Genomic DNA, 26,856 nt, shown 5'->3' on the forward strand with positions numbered 1-26,856 from the left:
ATAGGGGAAAAAACGCATGCGCAGGTTAGCGTTTTTTTCCAGCGCTAAAAAACGCAAATGTGAAACCAGCCTTAGTCAATGTGCCTCTAAGAAGCAGCTGTACTGTTTATAAAGCCTGTACTTAAGAGACTTGAATTGTACTAAATGTGCTGTGACATTAAACTACACTGTTCATGTTCATGAGGACTCTATCAATTGTATCTGTGTGAGCAAGTGGATTCATCTTGTGCCTGAGGAAGCTGCAGTACATGGTCGCCCTGAGTAACAGGTCTCCCAAATTTCCAAAGAATTCATGAGACCTGTCCCGCCCCTATCTGAACCTAGCGGCATGCTTGTAACACTTATACTTGACCACCAGCATGTTGTTGCTGCGTTGGGCTCGGCTTTTACCTTTTCTCTGCATTTGCCCAATTAGTGGCATAGTCAGGCCTCTCTGATTTTTTTCGCATGGTGCTGCAGGCAACTCTACCTCTGGCAGAGAGGGTCTTGTAGAGGGGGATGCTGGTGTGAAAGTTATCAATGTAGAGGTGATAACTCTTATCCAGCAGTGGGTGCATCAATTCCCACATAATTTTCCCACTCATCCACAGGACAGGGTGACATTCAAGGGGGTTACTCTGAGTTGGGGCGGGAAGAGAGGAAGGAGTAGACATGGGCAAAGTAAGCTAAACACAGCAGGACAAATCAGGGTATCACCAGAGTCAGCTACTCAATGCCATAGGCAGAAAATATAACTGACATTGCCTTCAGGATGCAGCGCAGAGAAATAGCAGATCTGACACCAGAACGAGGCAGAGAAAAGTTAACCACGGACATGACCAGATTGGGAGAGGGGAAGATAAGACTCAAAACTTGGTCTGGATCATGACACATTTATTAATCTCATAGTACGGTGCCCCTTTTTTGGCCCCCACACACTGTATAATGTTCTCACAGTACCACCATCCCCCCAAACAGTATAATGTTCCCACAGTACCACCATCCTCAATTTTATTTCTGTAATCAAGATAACAGAATGGAGAAAGTCAGCACTCACCCCTTTTAGAAGATACTTCAGTCCTTCTACTGGTCCTTGTTCATAGACCACTGGAACATGGACCAGTAGAAGCGCAAATTAAGTATGAAACGTTTTGTCATGGTCCAGTCCGGAGTTTATTTTCTGCTGCCTTCACTCTGGACTGGTCATGCGGGGGTTAATCTCAGCCTCTTTCTGGAGCTTGTAGGGCTATTTCAGTCTCTCACAGCCTGCTGACCACTGTTAGTGATAGCTCAAGCTTCCAGTTTAGAGCCTCTGACCCTTGTACCTTGGTGATCCTCCTGCTTTTGACTGATATCCACGTGTATCACCCGGACTGATCTCTGACCCTGTCTCTTGGTATTCGTCTCTGCTGTTACATTCCCTCTCTGGCATCTGACTCCCTGGCTTGTACCCCGACCACGTATTTTGCCTCACGTTTTGGACCCCGTGCTCATGTTCTGGCTTTCTGACCCTTGGCTTGGTATTTTGACTACGTGTATTGCTGCTCCTTCTGGTACGTCTGCTCTTGCTAGTTACTGACTTGGTTCGTCTGACCATTCTCTCTCGTTACCTGTGGCACCTGTGCTGTTGCTCAGTGTTGCTGCTCTTAGTATGTAACCTCTCTTCCCTCACCAGCTCCCCCTGGTGGAGGTTTCGCTACACGTTTGTTGTCCATCATATCTTTTTCTTTTGGAAAATCACTGCACCTGCCGCCACGCTGCTAGCACTGTTTCACTTTTTGTCATTGTCCTGAATCAAATAAATTAAAAAGGACTGAAGTATCTTCCAAAAGGTGTGAGTGCTGATTTTCTTCATTCCATTGTCTTGATTATAAATAGTTACCCTGAAGATTTAATATAGTGGAGGTTTTAACATTGGTTCAATGTGTCCATATACTGGGTAACTTTCTATTTGGGGCCTCAACACTTCACTATAATTATTTTAGGAATATTTTCACACATTTTTTGGTGTTTTTCATGTAATATATGGAAGATTACATGGAGATATTGGCAGCAAATAACTTCTGTCTTGATGTTCTTACAAAAAAGCTTTTATAAAAGCCTCAAACTTCTGTGTGTGAATCAGACATAAGATCTAACGTGACAGAAGATTACAGTGTGGGGAAGACGGGAAACCTTCATATAGACGGCCGGTGGGGATGGAGTCAGTGACGGACTCTGGACAAATGTTACGGTTGCTGTTACGGGGAAGCTAGAGAACAACCCGGAAGTGGACCCTCTGGGTCACGGCTCCAGAGCCCCCGAGGGCGAGCAGCCCAGGTGATGACCACCCCCTGTACAGGGAGTGTTAGGGGCAGGCCCACGGAGGGTAGAACCGTGACGGCCGGAACCAAAGGGGCGACTGGGGTAAGCTAGGAGAGGATACACAGATATACCGATTGGCGATGGACCTTGGAACTGTGGAGGAGGGACAGCGAGGCGGGCTCAGAGGACGGCACAGACGGGAGGCTGTAACAGAGAGGAGACAATGGCTGAGGCAGGATAGGGGGACACGGCAAGAGGCAAACAGACAGAGGAACACACAGTAGCAGAACCAGGGCAGAGACGAATAGAGACTGACAAGGAGAGAGCGCTGGAGGCGCAGACACACAGGGGGCCAGAGTCAGAGTGACCGCTGCAGGAGACAGCGTCACCGAGGTTGACAGGCACCTTACCTGACAAAGCCCCAATCTTAAATAGCCGGTGGGCGCCAGGGGGCAGAGCGCCGGGATCTCCACAGTGCGCGGGTGCCCGACGCCAGGAAACCTGGAAGCCGGGAGCGGGGACGCGCCGGGACCCGAGGACGCGCCGTGAGGCGCGCGCCGAAGTCGGAACTCTGACAACAAATATGTTTCTAGAGCCGTAGTAGAAGATGAAGATGTCGTCCTCATCATGAATTAGTTATTTCTCCTGTCACGTGTAATGAATGTCTCCTGCAGTATTGCTAATGCCGATTCCAGTGTCGGTAAATGAGACGAGAATTAGCGTTATGGAAGATGAGTCTATGAGGAACGTATTCAGCTGCCGACTCCGAGGAAGAAACTACTTGTTGTCTGTGGCCTAAAATATATAGGTTTTATTAGTAAGCTAGATGAGTGCCCGATGCTATCGTATCGGGAGGGCAGTAACATCACGATGGGGGCAGCTTTGTGGCGCTGGGGGTGGCGGCCAGGGCTGGCTCCAGGTTTTTGAGGGCCCCGGGCGAAAGAGTCTCAGTGGGCCCCCCCCTTTAACACATACCACGATTCATGATGCACAGATACAGCAGAGAAATATAGGGATAGTACAATGCCGGCATGGTATAGTAACAACAGGACCTTGCGTGACGTCACGGTCATGTGATAGATCACGTGACCGGCTAAGAAGCGCTGAAAGGACCAAAGTTCAGTTCTAACCTACGCGTTTCAGAATCTTTCTAATTCCTTCACAAGGTCCTTTTGTTGCTGTACCTTGCCGGCTTAAGCTTTTACATGGCGCCTATGCCGCTCTCTGCACTTGGCGGTGAGGGTGTCGGTTAGCAGGACGATTGTCACCGGCCGGGACAACGTCCGATACCTGATACTACACTACCATAATATCTGAGAGAACCGCCTTCCTCTCTATTGTGAATCGCTACCCTCCCTTGGATGTGGACTAGTTACTCTGCCTGAACCAGGATTCTGCTGCACACAGGAAAGTTTGGGAGGAACAATACTGTTATATATTCATCAAGGACTTTGCTGCACACAGGAATTCCCGGAGGAACTACATTATTACTTATCTGCTAAGGTAAATAACTGAGTATGTTATCGTGCGTCCTATTAGACTCCTCTGTCCTGGTGTCAGCATTGTTTTATATTTTTCCCCCCTTCCTTCTTTTTCTTTTTTGGGTCACAAGCGTGTTTCCTAATATCCCATATTGCCTTGAGCAAAAACATTTATCATCTATTCAGGCCAGGGTATTATTTTTAGCGCAAATATATATATATTTATTATTATCACTGGTATAAAAAAAGAGATAAGACCCCCCCCTGCCCCCCCCCCCAAGAAAGCCAGAAATCACCTTTGTTTTGGGTTGAGAAGTCACTGCCAGGAGCCGCCACGGAGCGAGGAGCCTCAGCAAGCGCTGGGAGATGTGTCAGCCAGACAGCCAGTGTCTGGTGCAGCGGTGCCAGCTGCTGTAGCAGGAGCCGCCGGAGCGAGGAGCCTCAGCGAGCACCGGAAGATGTGTCAGCCAGACAGCCAGTGTCTGGTGCAGCAGTGCCAGCTGCTGTAGCAGGAGCCGCCGGAGTGAGGAGCCTCAGCGAGCACCGGAAGATGTGTCAGCCAGACAGCCAGTGTCTGGTGCAGCGGTGCCAGCTGCTGTAGCAGGAGCCGCCGGAGCGAGGAGCCTCAGCGAGCACCGGGAGTTGTCTGGTTTGGCGGTGCCACTGCTAGGAACCACCACTTGGAGCAAGGAGCCTCAGCGAGCGCCAGGAGATGTCAGTGTCCGGACGGTCCCTCCGTTTCCAGAGAGAGATGCGTGCTTCACAAAGCTTCTGTGTCCTCCGCCTCGTCACTTCCTCCCTGCGGCACACGTGGGTAGAGACAGGGGAGGGGAGCTCTCCAACCAATCACAGGAAGACACTCCTGGCAGTCTGGACTCTGATTGGCTGACGGCGCGCAGTCGTTGGCCTGATTCATTGATATGCGTCCAATAGATGTGCGTCTCCTGCCGCCGCCACGGCGCCGCTGAATCTGATTCAAGGTCGCATTCCCAGCAGCCAGACAGTGTGAGTGGGCCCCCCTGTCTCGCCAGGGCCCCGGCATTTGCCTGTGTATGCCGGGTGCTGACGCCGGGCCTGGTGGCGGCCCACCCACTTCCATGCAGTCACAACCGGCAGGAAAGACGGTGTTTTGCGGTCTGTGCTGGAGATGGTGTACGGTGCCACCAGAGGGTGGCCGCACCCAATCTCCAGCACAGGCCTCAAGCCGTGGTCTTTCCTGCCGGCTGTGACTGCACGGAGGTGGGTGGGCAGGCAGTGGAGGGATCCAGCGCGTGTTGTCAGGCAGTGGGTCCTGGTGGGGGTTTGGCGGCGGCATCACTCTCATTACTCCTCCCTCATTACACCCTCTCATTATACCCCCTTTATTACACCCCTCTCGTTATACCCCCTCTCACAGCTTCATGATCACAGCGGCGGCCTGGATCCGAGCGGCGACTGGGATCCGAGCGGCGGCTGGGATCCAAGCAGTGGCCGGGATCACAGCGGCGGTCAGGATCGCAGTGGCAGCCTGGATCAGAGCGGCAGCTGGGATCCCATTGGGATCGCAGCCGTGGCCTGGATCCGAGCGGCATCACTTGGGTGTACCAAAATGGCGGTCGGCGTACTTCTGGTGCGGCGCAGTGGATTGTGGGATTCGGGGACATCCAGACGGAAGTGGATGACAGACAATTTAAGGCAATTAGATATATACATGTAAAGAAGGAAACTAAATTCTGTAAAATAATAAATTTCCTCTTATGTTTCCCTTAATATCCCCAGTAATTGTATTACTACACAGGATTTTTATGATGTTACATCGGCTCATCTTCTTCTCATTCAGGACTCTACAATATCAGATCCTCTCAGTGAAGATCTTCTACATAAGAGAATTTTCCTGATTTACCCATCAAGGATGGATATGAACAGAGACAAGATGATGGAGAGGATATTACACCTCACCCTAGAGATCCTCTTCCGGCTTACTGGAGAGGTGAGAGATTCTGATGACGTCACATTACATCATTCTTATCTATGGGAATAACAGATGGACAGAACTGGAGAGGTGAGGACTCTGGAAATGTCTGTAGTGAGATTTATTAATGTGTCTCTCCATAACCAGGATTACACAGTAGTGAAGAAGACCTCTAGTGAACGCTGTCAGGACCCTGTATCTGCGGGATGGGGAAGAACCCTGAGCCCAATCATGGGGCCTCCACCTCACCCCCTGATACATAAGGACATCAATGACCAGAAGATCCTAGAACTCATCTACAAGATGATTGAGCTGCTGACTGGAGAGGTGACACTGCTGGGAATGCTGGGACATTACACAGTAACACTATGAAGGGATCAGGGGGATGACGGTATTATTGTATGTGTCAGGTTCCTATAAGGTGTCAGGATGTCTCCGTCTATTTCTCCATGGAGGAGTGGGAGTATTTAGAAGGACACAAAGATCTGTACAAGAATGTCATAATGGAGGTTCCCCAGCCCCTCACATCACCAGGTAAGAGACAGGACTAAATACACACGGCCTACAATTATCTGTATGTAAAGAATGAATTCAGTCCCTGTATGTGTTTCCTCCAGATCTATCCAGTAAGAGGACAACACCAGAGAGATGTCCCCGTCCTCTTCTTCCACAGGACTGTGAACAAGAAGATCCCAATGTTCCTCAGGATCATCAGGTAGATGGAGAGAAGGTGTCATGAGATCTCCCCTATGATGTGCAGACGGCTGTGAAGATCTTGTGCTCAGTCTTGTTTTATCCACCAGTATTATATGTTTTATATTTGTGTAATGAGAATCATAGAATCGTAGAGTTGGAAGGGACCTCCTGGGCCATCTGGTCCAACCCCCTGCTCAACGCAGGATTCGCTAAATCATCCCAGTCAGATGTCTGTCCAGCCTCTGTTTGAAGACTTCCATTGAAGGAGAACTCACCACTTCTCGTGGAACGGTGGAGATGGCAGGATTAGAGCTGATCATAGATGTGACTTCTCCATCTGTACGTGACTTTTATAATATTTGTTTCAGAGTGAAGATCTGACCCATATTAATGCTACAGAGACATATGTGAGGAGTGAGGAGCGGTGTAAAAAGGACATTCCCACATATGACTACCCAGGTTAGTGGTAACCACTAAATGCAGAGAAGTCACAGATTCTTCTCAGTCACCGGCTGTGGCTGCTTTATCGTTGGTGTAGTCCGGCCGTATTACCATGATCACCATTTTGCCTCTAGACCACAACATTCTCCTTCACCCCAAACTGTTCAAATGACTTTGGGCATTGAAAGCCCTTTTCTATAGAACTTATCACCTGGAGGATCCAACTACCACCTGGGATTAGAAGACGCTGACCGTTACCTGCCCAGGGTTGTAAACTACAAAGCCAAATGACAGCGTACATAGAATGTTCTGATAAATTAGAAAATCACTTGAAGAAAAGTATTATGATGGGTCTGTATCAGAAATCGGAGGGTAAAGATGCTGTTGGCTTCCTAGAACCCTGGTATCTTATTGGATGAATCTACCTTCTCTCCCTTCTGTGCTGCTGAATGTGCTCATATGGTCCCTACAAGACCAGGTCCAGTATTTCAGGCCAAAATTTGTTTTTGTGGTCGACAACATTAAATGTGCAGTGAGGCCAAGTGTGAATTTCTGTACAGTAGCAACAGTTTCCCTTTATGCTGACTTTCAGGGCCGGACTGGGATAAAAAAGCAGCCCTGCCACACAAATCCTACCAGCCCACATACTATAACACTCCCCCCACACCCGATCAGTGGATTTTCTTATACTTTGTCGTGCCCTTCAACACTCACCTCAAAGGAATTATTTGAAGTGCCATGTGTGAATGCCACCTCAGTGCGCATTAGGGTGACCGGATCTCATATGGGGGGGAAAAAATGTCAGAATCTTGTTCGTCTGGACCCCACAAAACGATTCCCCTTTCCAGATATTGAGAGAGCCAAAATTTGAGCTCGATCAAACGACGTTAACCCGTGCCGCTCGTCGCTCAAAGTTTGAAAAAATCCAAATTGAGGTATTTTAAGATTTAGGTATTTTGCATAGTCTGTTAGACTATAAAGAATGTGACAACAACATTGCAGAAATAGCCCTGACCAAATTTTCGAACCATTTGTGGTATTTGAATGCAGAGTTGGTGGGATTATCGTTTTTTGATCCCACCATTACAGACAATGAAAAGTTGTTAATGGCTAATAAATTGCTCAGCAGCACAGATGAACCATCAGAGCACGCTAACCAACATGAGTTGATAATTTTACATAGTTATCTAATCTATTCTAGAGCTTTTGTTAAAGTAGTTTTTGAAACGTCAGAATATAATGCTCGGCATTTGCTTACAACTTGCAGGACATATTGCTTTTGTTCTTCATCTTTTGTCAGAAGGTCGTTAAAGTCGGTTACTTCCTACCTCTTTTAATTTTTCTTTCCTAACTTTTGGATTTACAACCCTAGCGTGCTCTGATGGTTCATCTGTGCTACTGAGCAATTTATTAGCCATTAACAACTTTTCATTGTCTGTAATGGTGGGATCAAAAAACGATAATCCCACCAACTCTGCATTCAAATACCACAAATGGTTCGAAAATTTGGTCAGGGCTATTTCTGCAATGTTGTTGTCACATTCTTTATAGTCTAACAGACTATGCAAAATACCTAAATCTTAAAATACCTCAATTTGGATTTTTTCGAACTTTGAGCGACGAGCGGCACGGGTTAACGTCGTTTGATCGAGCTCAAATTTTGGCTATCTCAATATCTGGAAAGGGGAATCGTTTTGTGGGGTCCAGACGGACAAAATTCCGACATCGATTTTTTGCGGTCACCCTAGTGCGCATGATCGACCTCTTTAGAGCACGATTTCTCAGGATCATGGGGGTCCTAGCGGTCGTACCCCAGCGACTACATATGTCTCGGGATAGGGGATGACTTTGCATAATCCATTTAAATGGGTTATCCAATATATACACCGTATTTTTCGGACTATTAGACGTACCTAGGTTTTAGAGGAGAAAATTAGGGGGAAAAAAAAGACTGAAGCAAAAATGTGGTCAATTCTGTACCTAATATCCCCTATCCTGGTAAATATGGTCCATATATGCTCATCTCCATCCTGAAACACATGGCCCCTCATCCCTCTCCTGGTATGCATGTTGGTTCCCTCATCCCCATCATGGTATGCATGTCTCCTCATCCCCATCAAGGTATGCATGCCGCCTCATCCCTGGCCCGGTATGCATGGCCTCCTCAACCCTATACTGGTAGAAATGGTTCACCTCAACCTTATCCGGGCAGGAATGATCGCCCTTATCCCTATGATGGTATGCATTGCCCCATCCCTGTCCTGGTCTGCAGGGCTCCATCCTTTACCTGTTATGATTGGTCTCCATCCCAGTCCTTGTACGCATGGCCCCATCTTTATCCTGATATGATTGGTCCCATCCTTTCCTTATCCTGGCATGCATGGCTCCATCAGAAAAGATAAAAAAAACAAAAAAAAATTATACATACCTTCCCAGCGCTCCCTTGCAGCATCTTGTTCCGACGACAGCAGCTGCTTTATACTTGTAAGCAGCGCTTGGCAGGGACGTTATGCCCTGCTTTCAAGCCAAAAAGCAGCTGCCGGAATACTCAGTGCTCACTGCACGCAAGGACTGTCCATCGCAGAGAGCAGTGAGTATTCATTGCTCTTCAGTAGCGCGCACAGTCTCAGCTGGAGCCTTCCTGCTGCTGCCGGTGGTCACATGTGCTGATACTTGAGAAGTGAATATTCTGAACATTCATTTCTCTTAAGTATCGGCACACATGAAAGCTCCAGCTGACACTGCGTTCTACTGAAGAGCAATAAATACTCGCCGTGCAAACAGTTCCTGCATGCAGAGCACTGAGTATTCCGGCAGTTGCCCTTCAGCTTGCAAGCAGCGCATGATATCCCTGCCATGCGATGGTTACAAACATTAAGCAGCTGCTGGCAATGGAGGAAGACGCTGCGAGGGAGCGCCAGGAAGGTAAGTGTAATGGTTTGTTTTTTTAATCTTTTCTGATGGTGCCATGCATATCAGGATAAGGAAAGGATAGGACCAATTATATCAGGATAAGGATGGGGCAATGCATACCAGGGTGTGGGTGGGGGCCAGTCATACCAGAATAAGGATGGGGGCCAATCATACCAGGATGCTAAAAAGAAATTAATATATTCAGTGCCCTCCACGTCCATAGGGGTGGAATGCATTGAAAATTCATTTCTCTTTAGCAGCAGGTGCAGTAGTTAGCCGCAGCAGCCAGCTCCTGCCTCTGTGACCCACTGCTCCGCCGGTGCCGCTCCCCACCTCCCCACCACTGCCAGAGCCGGTACATCCGGACTATAAGACGCATCCCCCATTTTGGAAGGATAAGAGTGCATCTTATAGTCCAAAAAATACAGTATTTCTTATTTTCCCATAGTATTCCTGAAAATAATAAACCAATATTAACCCTCCCAAAGACCAATGTCGCCTCTCCAAGAACAGGACAGGAGTGGTACTGTGCAGTGTATATGTACAGATCAGGAAAAGTGGTAATGAGCAGTGTATATATACAGGACAGTAAAAGTGGTATATTCGGGCCTCCTTGTGACTACACCCAGGCTCCACCCTAGCTCCGCCTCCACCCTTCGAGCCTTCCATAGTCCTACCGCTCACTCCTGGAAAAACTCAACTTCACCACGTCCTCATCAATCAGATATTAACAGTTCCCATCAAACACCAGATCACATACATAGCCAGCAGCTTTTGTTCTGGCCAAAAGAATTTTTAAGCTGCCACCACGACACTGTAGACTTTTTTGGCCGACCCTACTCTACTGTAACCTATTAAATATAAATATATTTTTATGTATTTTTCTTTAAGGGAATGAGTCACATACATTTATTTTAACTGACCATTAATAAAACATACAAGTGAGAAATACCATCACACCATGACCAGACCACATATTACCACCACATAGTGACTGAATACTACAATATATATGTATATAGGTGGGCACCACGGAAAATATGACATGAATATGATAACTGGGTGCAACACTGTGCCAAGTAGATTAAATGAAAAAAAGAGAGAAAAGAGACACAGGATAACATGCACACAACAGCAGAATGTCCATGTGAAAAAAAGGCTTTTTTTGACATACAATAGCTAGAGAGATCCAAGTGTACAATAAAAAGAATTAAACATTAAACATTTCTTCCTTTGTATACGGCATATATTCTCCACCTGCCCACTTTTGTTTCATTTGTGGTTTTTAATTATTTTTATTGTACACTTGGATCTCTCTAGCTATTGTATGTCAATAAAAGCCTTTTTTCACATGGACATTCTGCTGTTGTGCATGTTATCCTGTGTCTCTTTTCTCTCTTTTTTTCATTGAATACTACAATACTGAAAATTAATTAAAAAAAAAATACTAAGTGACATTATACAAAGGAACTCTGTACATAGTATACAGTATCAGTGTACAGGTAATAGTGGTAACTGGTGACATTATACACAGAAGCTCTGTACATAGTATACAGTACCAGTGTGCAGGTAATACAGTGATCACCGGTGATATTATACACAGGAGCTCTATATATAGTGTACAGGTAATACAGGGATCACCAGTAACACTATACACAAGGCCTCTGTATACAGTGTCCGTGTACAGATAAAGTGATCACTGGTGACATTATACACAGGAGCTCTGTACAGAGTATACAGTGTATAGTGTCAGTGTACAGGTAGCACACTGACTCACCAGTGATGTCTCTAGCTGAAGTCCTTTATCTTTGCTTTTCTTTTTCATGCAGCACAGACCACCATCACTTCTTCCAGCCAGAACTCATCTCTGCATAAACTAATACTGTTACCTAGAGCACGGATTCCAGAGCACATTCCCCTCTTTTTTCCCTTTCTTCTACACTACACATCTGAATACAGATATGCACACACCATTAATGCATAATTGGTTATTATGCAACCCACCATTCCATATATAAATATAATACGCCACTGAGCCCCTTCTAGCTATACATAGCTACTTTCCCCACCTAATATATAAAATTAGCACCTGTAATCTCTCCACCAATTCATTACCAGTCACTGCATGTTCAACGCCCCTCACTATGTGTGACACTCAGGAATAGACTATGTCCGAGAGTGGACCCTCTGGATCGTGGATCTGGAGACTCTGGGCCGAGCGCACCAGGTGATGACCGACCCCTGTACAAGGATCGTTAGGCGCAAGACCACAGAGGTCAGAAGCGCGACAGCCAGTACCAAGAGGGATGGCTCACAAGACTAGCAAGGTAAGAGGCAGGCAGGGAAAACAGGCGGATAACAAGGGTACCTAACCGAGGAAGTCAGACGATGAGAATAGCCGGCACTGGCACAGAAGAAGAGAGGAGCAAGCGAGGAAACCCAGAGGGTAATGTGCGTGTGTGTGTGTATATATATATATATATATATATATATATATATATATATATATATATATATATACTGTGTATATGTGTATATATATATATATATATATATATATATATAATGCTGACGGGAATAAGATGGGAGCCAGGAAGTCAGAAGGAGGGCCAGGGGAAGCGAAAACCAGAAGGTAGGCAGAGAGACAGTACGGGGAGAGCTGACAGGGAGACCAGAGTCAGACAGGTAGGGATGCTACAGCAGCGAAACAGAGACAGAAGCAACACTAAACAGGAGAATGCGGCCAGAACAGTGCGGAGGTTCCACACAATCACCAGGCGCCCTCCTCATAGGGAGGACGCCTGAAGTACCTTAGCGCCAGGAAGTTTGTCCCCAGCCCTGCCCCTCAGCGATGCCTACTGCCAGAGGAAGAGAGCGGGTGGACGCGCACCCGCGACCTAAGGCCGGCGCGTGAGACCGCAGCAGGGCGGAAGACAGGTCGGGCACGCGCACGGACGGAGGCGCGCAGATGAGGGAACGCTGCGGCGGGTGCCGCCGCTGAAGGGGCGTCGGCGGGCACGGCCGCCGATGTCACAGTACCCCCCTCCTTATGTCCTCCCCTTCTGAGATTGGCCAGAAATTTTTTCAGGATAAGAGGGGCATTGACATTCTCTCGAGGCTCCCAGGACCTCTCCTCGGGACCAAAACCCCTCCAATCGATAAGAAAAAGTTTTTCCCCTGACTTTTTTCATGGCCAAAATGTCTTTTACTTCAAAGAAGTCATCCGAGCCAATTGGTGAAGGGGGGGTAGTGGAAGCTGGTTGGAACCGATTAAGAACCACAGGTTTCAGGAGCGAGACATGGAAAGCGTTAGGGACCCGGAGCGAAGCAGGCAACCTCAGTTTATAAGCCACTTCATTAATGCGTCCAATCACTTCAAAAGGCTCGATGTAAAAAGGACTTAACTTGTAAGAAGGGACTTTCAGGCGGATATGTTTGGTTGAAAGCCAGACTTTGTCACCAGGATGGTACGGAGGAACATCCTTCCGTCTCTTGTCCGCATGTTTCTTAATTCGGGCACAGGCATTCTTGAGCGCCTCCCTGGTCTCCCTCCAGATTTCCAAAAATCCCTTGTCGAGAGTATCTGCTGCGGGAACTCTTGACGATGTGGAAAGGGGCAGCGGAATACCAGGATTCTGACCTGTTACCACAAGAAATGGTGACTTGGCGGTGGATTCGCTGGGATGATTATGCGCAAATTCAGCCCAAAGTTGGAGAGAGACCTAATTGTCCTGATGGATGTCAGAAAAGTGACGTAAGAAGGTAGTCAACACTTGATTAATCCGCTCCACCTGCCCGTTGGTCTGAGGATGATATGCAGAGGGAAAGTCGAGAGATGTGCCCGTAAGCCGACAGAGAGCCCTCCAGAATCGACAGGTAAACTGGACCCCCCCGATCCGACACGATCCGCTGAGGAAGACCATGCATCCTGAAGATCTGGTGGATGAAGATCTCGGCCAACCTCGGGGCTGACGGCAGTCCGGGTAAGGGAATGAAATGAACCATTTTGGAGAAGCGATCTGCTACAACTAAGATGGTGGTACTGTACATCCATCTGAGCGGGGCAGATCAGTCACGAAATCCATAGCAATTTGCTGCCAAGGAGCTTCTGGAACCAGTAACGGGTGAAGAAGACCGGAGAGCAGAGTCTTAGAAACCTTGTTCTGAGCACAGGTCGTGCATGAGGCTACATAGTCCATCTTATCCTGGCGAAGGGCGGGCCACCAGTAATAACGAGAAAGCAGCAAGAGGGTCTTCTTAGTCCCAACGTGCCCAGCAACCTTGGAGGAATGCCCCCAGCACAGCACCTCTGAACGCTTGTCTTGGGGAACGAAAGTTTTGCCTGGCAGAGGAGTAGAGAAATTCACAGGAGCCACGGTGATAACTTTAGCAGGCTCGATAATATACGATGGATCTTCATCCCTCTCTGGCGACTGCAAGGACCTGGAAAGTGCATCCGCTTTGATGTTCTTATTGCCAGGTCGGAAGTGAAGCTTAAAATCAAAACGAGAAAAATACAGAGCCCATCTGGCTTGCCGGGAATTGAGTTTTTGGGCGGACTGCAGGTAAGCCAAATTCTTGTGGTCCATGAAAATAGTGAAGGGGGGTACTGCCGCTTCAAGCAAATATCGCCACTCCGCCAAGGCCATCTTAATGGCCAGCAATTCCCAGTCTCCAATGGAGTAATTGCATTCCGCAGGCGAAAAGGTTTTAGAAAAAAACCCGCAGGGCACCAGACGTCCAGATGAAGCCTGCTGGGACAGAACCGCCCCAGCTCCGGTGGAGGAGGCATCCAAATCTACGACGAAGGGCCTGCTGGCTACCGGACGATGTAAGATCGGTGCTGATACAAAAGAGCGTTTCAGAGCAAGGAAGGCGTCTTCAGCTTCGGGAGACCAGCTGTTTGACTTAGTTCCTTTACGAGTCAGGGCCGCGATGGGTTTGGTAACTGTAGAAAAATGAGGCACAAATTGTCGGTAATAGTTAGCGAATCCGAGGAAACGCTGGATGGCTTTCACACCAACGGGACGAGACCACTTGAGTACCGCAGAGAGTTTCTCTGGATCCATCTTCAGACCGGAATCTGTGACGATATATCCCAAGAAGGGTAACGATGTCTGCTCAAAGAGGCATTTTTCAATTTTGGCTTAGAGTTGATTCTCTCGAAGGCGATGCAGGACCATGCGTACGCTTCTTGATGAGAGGACAGATCGGGCGAGAAGATGAGAATATCATCTAAGTACACCACCACGCAGGAGTAGAGTAGATCCCAGAACACCTCGTTAACGAATTCCTGAAACACAGCCGGAGCGTTGCAGAGACCAAATGGCATGACTAGATATTCATAATGCCCATAAACGGGTATTAAAGGCAGTCTTCCATTCATCCCCTGTGCGGATCCGGATCAGATTGTAGGCTCCCCGCAGATCCAACTTCGTGAAGATCTGGGCCCCCCTCAACTGGTTGAAGAGTTCTGGGATCAGCGGGAGCGGATACTGATTCTTAACGGTGATGTTGTTCAGGCCCCCGGTAATCAATGCATGGTCGCAGTGATCTGTCTTTTTTCCGGACAAAGAAAAAACCTGCACCCGCAGGGGATGAGGATTTCCGAATAAACCCCTTGGCCAGGTTTTTCCTGTATTTATTCCATCATAGCCGTGGTATCTGCTGGGGAGAGAGGATACGCTCTCCCTCTGGGAGGGGTAGCTCCGGGAATCAGGTCGATAGGGCAGTCATAGGACCGATGCGGTGGCAGAGAATCCGCTTCCTTCTTGCTGAAAACATCGGCGTATGCGTGATACGGTGCGGGAAGACCCGGGAGATCGACTGGCCTAGGCAGAGAATGAGGACGAACAAGGGCCCGCAGACAGCGTTCATGACAGGAGTGACCCCAAAGCAAGATCTATCCTGAGCGCCAGTCGACAACTGGCTCATGCAGCCTGAGCCAGGGTAGCCCTAGGAGAACAGCATGGGACAAATGAGGCAGTACGTAAAAGGCTATTCTCTCGAGGTGGAGTGCACCAATTTGAAGGTCAACTTCGGCGGTATCTTTGGTGATGAGCTCGGGTAGAGATTTGCCATCGACGGAGGTGATTGCACGCGGGTTTCTTAAGATGACCACCGGAATCTGGAGTTTGTCAACCTCTTCTTGGCGAATGAAATTACCAGCTGTGCCCGAGTCCACATACGCCTCCACAGGTCTACGCCCCCGACCTGTAATAATCAGAGCTGAAAGGGTAAGTGGTAGAGAGGAATTATGATCACCTAGGAGGTCCTCTCTTACCTGACCTAGGTGGAGGCGTTTCCCGGTTTCTCAGGACAGGTGCGCACAAAGTGGTTGGCTCCACCGCAGTACAGACAGAGTCCATTCGTCATCCTTTCCCTGCACCGCTGCTCGGACAGCCTGATAGGATCTATCTGCATGGGCTCGGGAGCGGAGCTAATAGGAGGTGCGGAATAGGAGCTTGATACAACCTAAAGGGCCTTTTCTCCCTAGCCGACTCTCGTGCGCGTTCCAAAAAATGCAGATCTATACGAGTGGCCAGAGAAATGAGATCTTCCAGGGTGGTGGGAGTGTCTCGCCCGGCAAGCTTGTCCTTGATTTTACTTGAGAGGCCTATCCAGAAGGCACCCACAAGAGCCTCATTATTCCACCCCAGCTCCGAAGACAGTGTCCGAAAGCGGATGGCGTATTGCCCTACCGTAAGAGATCCCTGGTGGAGGTTAAAAAGAGCCTCAGTAGTGGATGCCAAGCGACCAGGTTCGTCAAACACTTTGCGGAATACCTACAGAAAATTCTGGATACTGGAAACTACAGGGTCATCCCTCTCCCACAAAGGGTTCACCCAGGCCAGGGCCTCGCCCTCGAGATGGGATACTATGAACGCCACCTTGGCGCGATCAGTGGGGTACTGCTGGGGTATAAGCTCAAAGTGCAATCTACACTGATTTAGAAAACCCCGACATAACTTAGGATCCCCGCTATACCTGGGAGGCTTTCCCAGACGGGGAGGCGGGGACGAAACTGCATCCCGAGGTAGGGTTGAGGCGGCCGCAGAGGACTGCAGAGCAAGCAGTCGATCATCCACGGACGCCATGTATCCCAGGATATGGGACTGAGCATCGCGCTGCTGCATGAGCTCCTGCTGGAGACTGGCTAAGAGAGGAGCCTGCCCTGGGTCAGAGGTCTGCAGAGCGGAGATCCAGGTGTCCATGGATTTCATGAAGGACATAATCCGGGTCTGATTTTCTCGCAAGAAAAGCAGTTCCTTCTGCGTAGCGGCCGCGGCACCGGCGGGGTCCATGGCCTCGTGATACTGTGACACTCAGGAATAGACTATGTCCGAGAGTGGATCCTCTGGATTGCGGATCTGGAGCCCCTGGGCCGCGCGCACCAGGTGATGACCAACCCCTGTACAGTGATCGTTAGAGGCAAGACCACAGAGGTTAGAAGCGCGACAGTCGGTACCAAGAGGAACGGCTCACAGGACTAGCAAGGTAAGAGGCAGGCAGGTAAAACAGGCGGATAACAAGGGTACCTAACCGAGGAAGTCAGATGAGGAGAATAGCCAGCACTGGCACAGAAGAAGAGAGGAGCAAGCGAGGAAACCCAGAGGGTAATGTGTGTGTGTGTATATATATATGCTGACGGGAATAAGACGGGAACCAGGAAGGCAGAAGGAGGACCAGGGGAAGCGAAAACCAGAAGGTAGGCAGAGAGACAGTACAGGGAGACCAGGGTCAGACAGGTAGGGCTGCTACAGCAGGGAAACAGAAACAGCATTAGACAGGAGAATGCGGCCAGAACAGTGCGGAGGTTCCACACAATGACCAGGTGTCCTCCTCATAGGGAGGACGCCTGAAGTACCTTAGCACCAGGAAGTATGTCCCCAGCCCTTCCCCTCAGCGATGCCCACTGCCAGAGGAAGAGAGCGGGTGGACGCGCGCCCGCGACCTAAGGCCGGTGCGTGAGACCGCAGCAGGGTGGAAGACAGGGCGGGAGCGTGAGCGGACGGAGGCGCGCAGTTGAGGGAACGCTGCGGCGGGTGCCGCCGCTGAAGGGGCATCGGCGGGCACGGCCGCCGATGTCACACTATGTACCTCCCACTCCCCCAACTCATTATATTTACATGCCCCTTCCGCCCCAATTCATTGTCATGTATTCTCACTCCCACCCTCTATTCATCATCAACAGCTCTACCCCCACATTCAATACATTTACTCCCCCACCCGCAAAATTCATTATTTACTCTCTATCCCCACCTTCTATTCAATTGCTTTCCCTCTTAACACACTCTCAATTCCTCATTTGCAGTCTACCGTCCCCTCCCGCCACTTCATCAGGTGCAGTCCCCCTCCCCCACTTCATCCTGTGCAGTCCCCTTTACCCGATGTCATCCTTTGCAGTTCCTTTTAACGCCTCACTTCATGTGCAGTCCCCCTTTAACCCCACTCCCCACATCATCATGTGCAGTCCCCTTAACCCCATGTCATCCTTTGCAGTTTCTTTTAACCCCCACTTCATGTGCAGTCCTCCTTTAAACTCCTCCACACATCATCATGAGCAGTTTCCCTTTAATCCCCCACATCATCATGTGCAGTCCCCCTTTAACCCCCCTCTGCACATCATTTACAGTCCCCCTTTAACCCCCCACATCATGTGCCGTCCTCTTTACCCCATGTCATCCTTTGCAGTTTCTTTTAACCCCCACTTAATGTGCAGTCCTCCTTTAACCCCCTCCCCACATCATCATGAGCAGTTTCCCTTTAGTCCTCCACATCATGTGCAGACCGCCTTAAACCCCCAACATAATCATGTGCAGTCCCCTTTACCCCATGTCATCCTTTGCAGTTTCTTGTAACCCCCACTTCATGTGCAGTCCTCCTTTAACCCCCTCCCCACATCATCATGAGCAGTCTCCCTTTAATCCCCCACATCATCATGTGCAGTCCTCCTTTAACCCCCTTCCCCACATCATCATGTGCAGTCCCCCTTTACCCCCCTTCCCACATCATCATGTTCACATTGCACCCAGGGTTGGAGCCGCAGGTGGCATCATCCTTTACTTATCTCTGTCCCTGCATCTAGTAAAGGTTTCCTAAACTTTCTGGGAGTGCGGTAGCCGGGAGCAGACTCACCTGAAGCTGGCTGCTGACATTGGCCGGGCTGGCAGGACTCCCTCGCAGCACAGAGATTTGCAGTCTGAGCAGCACAAGTCTCCGCAGCAGCAGGAGCTCCGCTGCCAGCCGCAGCATCCTCTTGATGCGTCCAGCTTTCAGTGCCTGCTCGGCTGCACCCCCGTTCTCCAGGATCAGGGGGCCGGCTGGGTGGAGGAGCCGCCGCCAGCACCACCACCACCGCAGCAGCAGCACTTGGGAGCAACTGTGGGACAGGAGAGGGCAGCGGAGGCCGGCTTTCCAAACTTCTACACAGGCCGTGGTGCGCACTCTCCTGCTTCTCCGCACTGACGAGGGCCGCACTCACGAGCTAACGCTGACTGCCGTGACCCTGGTCAGTGCGTGCACCGAGACAGTACGCGCGCACCAGCACCTGTGCAGAAGATTTAAAGGGCCCATTTTGAAGCGGAGAGCTGCCGGCCCAGTGGGCATTTGTCCGCCTGGGCAGATTATCAATCCGGGCCTGCTGACTTTTCAGTTTGTATTAAAGCTAATTTCAAGGAGAATTGTGATAAACTACAGGAAAACCATTACACCTGTGCCATGATATTGTAAGGACTGGGACTGCATATCTGTTTTATCTACTCTTGCCCTTACTTCTGATGAATTCTGCCCTTAACCAAAATGGAGTTGCTGGCTTCACGTGGGCCATCTTGTTTCCTGTCTGAGACTCCTTGTTTGCTGTATACATAAGGGAACTCTGCACACTATGCATTGCTTGTGTATCTTGTTCTGTACTTGCTGCCAAGCTGGAAGGACTAGCAACTTGTTTGCCTCTTCTACTCTTCGGGATACCCCGCTTGTTTCTGGATCTACGTACCACAGAAGGACTCTGCTGCTATACCTGCTCTGCACCCACCTCTGCTATGGCCTGCCCTACATTAGGCCCAGGCTCTGGGTCCTGGATTCCGCATTGCTGGACTGGTATTCGCACCCTCGGTCTGTACTACTACTTGTGCATACTACTGAGACTGTCTTATTGCCTGCTTTGCATCTGTCAGCTGAAGTGCATATTTCTTCAATAGAGATATACATCTTGAACTGTGATATACCGTGTCTGTCTTAATTTCTGACCAACGTCATCGGGCTCCATAGAACTCTAGTATAAACTTATAACAGAATACACAAGCCCCACAAAATGGAGCTCACTGGGTCAGATACGATGGAGACACGAGTGAAAAAGCTGTGCTCATTTGTCACAGGACTGCACGGGGAGCTGCAAGCAATTAAGACCAAGCTGGGGGCATTAGAGTCCCAAACTAATCACAATGCAAATGTGGGTGATCCTTCTATCCAGGCTATAGCCTCTCGCCTCTCAAATGTGGAGACTACAGCCGCAGCTGCGGTTCCAGACCCCGTTCCAGCTCCAGGTCTGGTTTTTCCCAAACTCCCACCATTCAGGTTTGGTGGAGAAAGAGAGAAATTTCGTGGCTTTCTGAATCAATGTCAGCTGTATTTTTCTGCACATGCGGCTCAGTTCACAACTGAACGGGATAAAGTATTAATCACGATAATGTTGCTGACGAACAAAGCTTTAGCCTGGGCTAACCCTCTGATTGAAACCAATGATGCATGTTTGAATTCTCTGAATGATTTTATTGCTGCTATGTGTCAGATGTTCGATGATCCTAACTGAAATGTCACGGCAGAAGCTGCATTATTAACACTTCGTCAAGGAAAGCGTCCTGTTGTGGAATATGCTATGGAATTTCGGAGGTGGGTGCTGGACATTACATGGTGTGACTCAGCAAAATATGCAGTGTTCAAGAGGGGTTTGTCTGCTACTATTAAAGATGAACTGGCTTGGGGTGAATCACCTACTAACCTAACTGACTTTATAAATCATTGTATCAGGATAGATATTCGTCTCACGGCACGCCGGCAAGAGAGGTGGGCGGAGGCCAACAGTAATAACCCCATATTCCTCCCATCTTCCTCCAGAGAAACCCTAAGCAAGTTGTCTTCTCTGGCAGAGGCTGAACCTATGCAGATTGATGCGGTTCGGAGGAGTACCATCGACGCACGAAAGAAACATCGCTTCCAAGAAAATGTATGCTTCTACTGAGGAAAATCGGGTCACTACATTTCGGTCTGTCCCGGAAAAAAATCGCAAGTCCGCAGCTGCGGTAATCGAATGTGACTTTTCTGATGTATCTTCTATTGGTTCTCAGTTAAATACTTGGAGGAGAGTGATGACAGACGAAACTCCAGACTTCCCTGACTCTAGTTCAGAAACATCGTCACCTGTGGGTGGGGAGGTTTTCTCAATAAGTTCTGCTATGGTGATCTCAGGTGAAGCCAGAAAGGATACAATTTGTACTATTCCCATTGAAATCTGGATGCAATCCTGTTGGATTACCAGTACGGCCATGATTGATTCTGGGGCAAGCGGCAATTGCATGGACATTGCATTTGTTAAAAAACACGGTATACACTCGCAGAAGAGACGCTCACCAGTGTTAATGGAGACTATAGATGGGTCCCTGTTGGTATCCGGGCCGGTAGACTCTCAAACTACCCCTCTGAAGATTCGTATGGGGGAAGGTCATTCTGAAAAACTGTCGTTCTTGCTAATTTCCTCCCCTAAATTTCCTATAATTCTAGCGTTACCATGGTTACAGCGGCAAAACCCCATTATCCATTGGAGGACGAAAGAATTGCAGTTTCCAAGTAAACAGACACCATCTGGAGAATTAACTTCAATCAGACCAGTCTCTCACAATGGGAAGACCGACGCTGTGTCCAGGATTCATTCGCATGACATGACCTCGGCTTCGCCTCCAAGGACCATACTGTCAGAACGAAACTTCGTAAGTGTGCTGCACAATCAAGACTTATTAAAGAGGCTTATGCCACAGATTCACTTCTGATTCAACCACCTACTCAGGTAAATTTAACCTTGAAAAACGGCCTTTGGTTTCAGAGACAACATCTGTATGTCCCGGAAACAATAAAATTAAGGGTATTGAAACTAATGCATAACTCTCAGATCGCCGGTCATAGAGTAATTCAGAAAACTCAAGAAATTGTGTCTCGCTTCTTTTGGTGGCCGACTTTCTGGAAAGACGTTCGACTGTATGTGTTATCATGTGAGGTATGTGCCAGATCAAAAGTTCCTCGCTCCTCACCTACTGTACTATTGCAATTTCTTCCTATTCCATCCCGTCCCAGGGGGTCTATCTCAATGGACTTTATTGTAGAGTTGACAACATCTCAAGGAAAGAACACGATTCAAGTAGTGGTTGACCGATCAACCAAAGCTGCTCATTTAATTCCCTGTACCGGGTTACCGACGGCCAAGCAGACAGCAGACCTTGTTGTACAAAATATTTTTCGATTACATGGAGTCCCGGATGAAGTAATATCTGATCGAGGGGTTCAATTTACTTCAAAATTTTGGCAACATTTTTGTACTGCTCTGGACATCAAGGTAAATTTATCATCTGCTTTCCATCCACAGTCTAACGGCCAAACAGAACAGACCAATCAGATCTTGGAGCAGTATCTGCGTTGCTATGTGTGTCACCTGCAAGATGATTGGGTGAGTGTGCTCCTGTTGGCTGAATTCACCTATAATAACTCAGAGTGCATCCACCAAAATGCCTCCATTCTTTGCTAATATGGGATATCGTCCCAGTATTCTTCCTCGACTAACGATAGACATGTTTGTGCATGCGGTAGCCGACCTCATTTCATCTTTTCAGGGGAATCTGGAAGTTCTGAAGCAGACACTGGCCACAGCACAGGAGAGATACAAAAAGGCAGCAGACAGATTCCGTAAGCCAGTACCCACATACAAGGTAGGAGACATGGTTTGGTTTTCAACTAAGAACTTGAAACTCAAGGTTCCAACATCAAAACTGGGGCAGAAATATGTTGGTCCGTACAAGATCAGCAGCATAGTGAGTTCTGTAGCCTGTCGACTCAAGTTGCCTAGTTCTTTAAAAATGCATCCTGTTTTTCATGTTTCTCTGCTTAAACTGGTAGTGGCAAATCCTTTCTCCGGGCGCACCTCTGCTCCTCCTGGTCCAATTCTCATTGACGGGCAGGAGGAATTCATCGTGGAGAAGATCATTGATTCTCGGATCCATAGGGGATGACTCCAGTATCTGTATCTGGTAAAATGGCAAGGATACTCGTCGGAAGAGAATTCCTGGGAACCTCTGGAGAATATTCACGCTCCTCGTCTGATCAGACAGTTTCACAGAAGATACCCCAATAAACCAGATGTAAGATCGTCCAGAGGACATCTTTAAAAAGGAGAGTAATGTAAGGACTGGGACTGCATATCTGTTTTGTCTACTCTTGCCCTTACTTCTGATGAATTCTGCCCTTAACCAAAATGGAGTTGCTGGCTTCCCGGGGGCCATCTTGTTTCCTGTCTGAGACTCCTTGTTTGCTGTGTACATAAGGGAACTCTGCACATTATGCATTGCTTGTGTATCTTGTACTTTACTTGCTGCCATGCTGGAAGGACTAGCAACCTGCTTGCCTCTTCTACTCTTCGGGATACGCCGCTTGTTTCTGGATCTACATACCACAGAAGGACTCTGCTGCTATACCTGCTCTGCACTACACCTCTGCTACAGTCTGCCCTCCATTAGGCCCGGGCTCTGGGTCCTGGATTCCGCATTGCTGGACTGGTATTCGCACCCTCGGTCTGTACTACTACTTGTGCATACTACTGAGACTGTCTTATTGCCTGCTTTGCATCTGTCAGCTGAAGTGCATATTTCTTCAATAGATATATACATCTTGATCTGTGATATACCGTGTCTGTCTTAATTTCTGACCCACATCATCGGGCTCCATAGAGCTCTAGTATAAGCTTATAACAGATATATCGCTAAGCTGTGTGTGACTGATGGCTGTAATATACATTTATTCACCCCTGCAGGAGATGTGTTGGCATGGCTCGATCTCTGGCTTCATGGATTCACTCCACGTTATAAATTATATTGTTTTTGATCCTAAGATTTTCAGATTGCTGCACAATCTCTCCTGAAATGGGGAGCAATGTTATTTTCTCTAATCTTTTGGTCAGGATTCATAGTAGCTCCAATGGTCGGCCATAAATGAATACTTCTCCGGTTTACTGTTGGAGTTCTCCCCTCATACATACTGTACGTTGTTGTTGAGGATGTAACACATTTCTTTATTCTATGTCTTTTTTTAACCTGTTCTTTCTGTTTGATCGTTTGATTGTGGTGGGATTGTCCGGCCTCACTTATGTGAGAAGGACAGAATACAGAATCAGAAGACACAAGAGTAGTCAGTAAACGGGCCACGGTCACAACAGGAGACAAATACACAAGCCGCGAGCTGAGCACAGAGGACTGAACCAGAGGAGAACGATGTATCTGGCAGATTCCGGCCATATGCTTTGGGCTTTAGTAGGGTGTGGTACTTTCCAATCGGCTGAAGTAGGGAGCAGATTACTCCAGCTGGACAGCAGGAAGAGATCCCAGATGAGATTGGACACACCATATGCAGGAGCCCTAATATAACTAAATGACAGAAAACCAGAATAGTCGAAATCCCCATAAAGTGATTCCATTTTATAAATTAATTCACTGAGGGTTATAATCTATAGGAGGAGTGAATATTTTGACTTCACAGTCACTTTCTGGAAATTAACACACAGTGGATGTTGGAGATTGAAAAGATTTTATTACCCAACACATAGTGCCCAGATTGTGCTCCAGAAGACACACACCATAAATTAAGTGGGTTCTTCTCACTATAATATTGCTAAATACAGGGATCCTAAATGTTGTTTGAGCACACTGCAAGACTCAGAAATGAGAGCGGATATTGCAGGATCGGTTAATAGAAACCCTGTTGCTTTTCAACAGCCTTTCAGCCACTAATAGTGTGGGAACCTCTGTTTTTCCATTGACAGATGATGGACCTGAGTGGGGACTTGTTTTTTGTGAGATGAGAATTTGGTATTATTTTCGCCTACATAACATTGATTGGTTTCTTTTTATTTGATAATTGGGAGGCAGAATGAACAAACAGTTGAACTCAGACTCAAATAGGCTTTATTGTCAGGACCAAAATACATTTAGTGTTGCCAAAGCAAGGAAAGCAAATGTGACAGGGGAGTGGATCGGGATCACCACACACTACTGGTTCATCCAGCAAGGTTTTCTATTAGACTGTGAACTGTCTTTGTCTTGGTAAATAAAGTTTTTTACACAGCTTCCCATTTTTATGAACAGTTTAAGTAGAAATATTCAAAAATATAAAACTCAAGGATATTTTATTAAAAAATAATTGTTTTTTATCTTAGCAGATGACTGTACCAGGAGATCAGAGGGGCAGCTGACATCTTCAGTTTTTAAATGTGATGATCTTGAGATCCTACAAGATACAACTGGAGTGATTGCTGTTACTCCAGATATATCATCATCCATTCACAGCAAAGATCTAGCATCTGATCCTATAGAACAGGTCCTATCTTCCGATTCATTACCAACTACTAAGGAAAATCAAAGTCACAAAAGAGGCATTAAAAAACAATCTGCTCCTAAAGCAAAGAAGTCATTTTCATGTTCAGAATGTGGAAAATGTTTTAAATGTAAATGGGATCTTGTTGCACACCAAACAACTCACACAGGAGAGAAGCCTTTTTCCTGTTCAGAATGTGGGAAATGTTTTAGCACTCAATCAAATTGTGTTAAGCACCAGATAGCTCACACAGGGGAGAAGCCTTTTTCATGTTCAGAATGTGAGAAATGTTTTAACCAGAAAGCACATCTTGTTACTCACCAGAGAGCTCACACAGGGGAGAAGCCTTTTTCATGTTCAGAATGTGAGAAATGTTTTAACCAGAAGGCAAATCTTGTTATTCACCAGAGAACTCACACAGGAGAGAAGCCTTTTTCATGTTCAGAATGTGGGAAATATTTTAGCAATCAATCAGATTGTGTTAAGCACCAGAGAGCTCACACAGGGGAGAAGCCTTTTTCATGTTCAGAATGTGAGAAATGTTTTAACCAGAAAGCACATCTTGTTAGTCACCAGAGAGCTCACACAGGGGAGAAGCCTTTTTCATGTTCAGAATGTGAGAAATGTTTTAACCAGAAAGCACATCTTGTTAATCACCAGAGAACTCACACAGGAGAGAAGCCTTTTTCATGTTCAGAATGTGGGAAATATTTTAGCAATCAATCGGATTGTGTTAAGCACCAGAGAGCTCACACAGGGGAGAAACTTTTTTCATGTTCAGAATGTGAGAAATGTTTTAACCAGAAAGCACATCTTGTTATTCACCAGAGAGCTCATACAGGGGAGAAGCCTTTTTCCTGTTCAGAATGTGGGAAATATTTTAACAGGAAATCAGGGCTTGTTATTCACCAGAGAACTCACACAGGGGAGAAGCCTTTTTCATGTTCAGAATGTGAGAAATGTTTTAGCCAGAAATCAGAGCTTGTTAGTCACCAGAGAATTCACACAGGGGAGAAGCCTTTTTCATGTTCAGAATGTGAGAAATGTTTTAGCCAGAAATCAGAGCTTGTTAGTCACCAGAGAGCTCACACAGGGGAGAAGCCTTTTTCATGTTCAGAATGTCATAAATGTTTTAAGCGGAAATCAGCGCTTGTTACTCACCAGAAAACTCACACAGGGTAGATGCCTTTTTCATGTTCAGAATGTGGGAAATGTTTTAGCAATAAATCAAATTGTGTTAAGCACCAGAGAGCTCACACAGGGGAGAAGCCTTTTTCCTGTTCAGAATGTGGGAAATGTTTTACCTGGAAAGTGCGTCTTGTTAAACATCAGAGCAGTCACACAGAGGAGAAGCCTTTTTCATTTTCTTAATGTGGGAAAAATTTTACTTGGAAATCAACTGTTAATAAACATCAGAGAAGTCACACAGGGGAGAAGCCTTTTTTATGTTCATTATGATGT

At 47.5% G+C, this 26,856-nt stretch overlaps 1 protein-coding gene across 3 annotated transcripts in view; it reads left to right on the top strand.

Moving 5' to 3' along the window:
* Positions 1-26,819, top strand: part of LOC141094250 (uncharacterized) — a 35,889-nt gene extending 9,070 nt beyond the window's left edge. For 2 of the 3 annotated variants that reach the window (XM_073580068.1, XM_073580069.1), the window contains exons 2-7: positions 5,584-5,733; positions 5,863-6,042; positions 6,126-6,249; positions 6,333-6,430; positions 6,780-6,870; positions 25,238-26,819. In XM_073580068.1, the coding sequence (XP_073436169.1) occupies positions 5,584-5,733; positions 5,863-6,042; positions 6,126-6,249; positions 6,333-6,430; positions 6,780-6,870; positions 25,238-26,577 (1,983 nt within the window). In that variant the 3' untranslated portion in view covers positions 26,578-26,819. The remainder of the gene's footprint in view (positions 1-5,583; positions 5,734-5,862; positions 6,043-6,125; positions 6,250-6,332; positions 6,431-6,779; positions 6,871-25,237) is intronic. The other variant, XM_073580070.1, reaches the window with a different exon arrangement.
* Positions 26,820-26,856: the final 37 nt, after the last annotated feature.

The sequence above is a fragment of the Dendrobates tinctorius genome, unplaced genomic scaffold (assembly GCF_039654945.1).
Source record: "Dendrobates tinctorius isolate UK_male_01 unplaced genomic scaffold, ASM3965494v1 ptg000063l, whole genome shotgun sequence".
In the NCBI taxonomy this organism is placed as follows: Eukaryota; Metazoa; Chordata; class Amphibia; order Anura; family Dendrobatidae; genus Dendrobates; species Dendrobates tinctorius.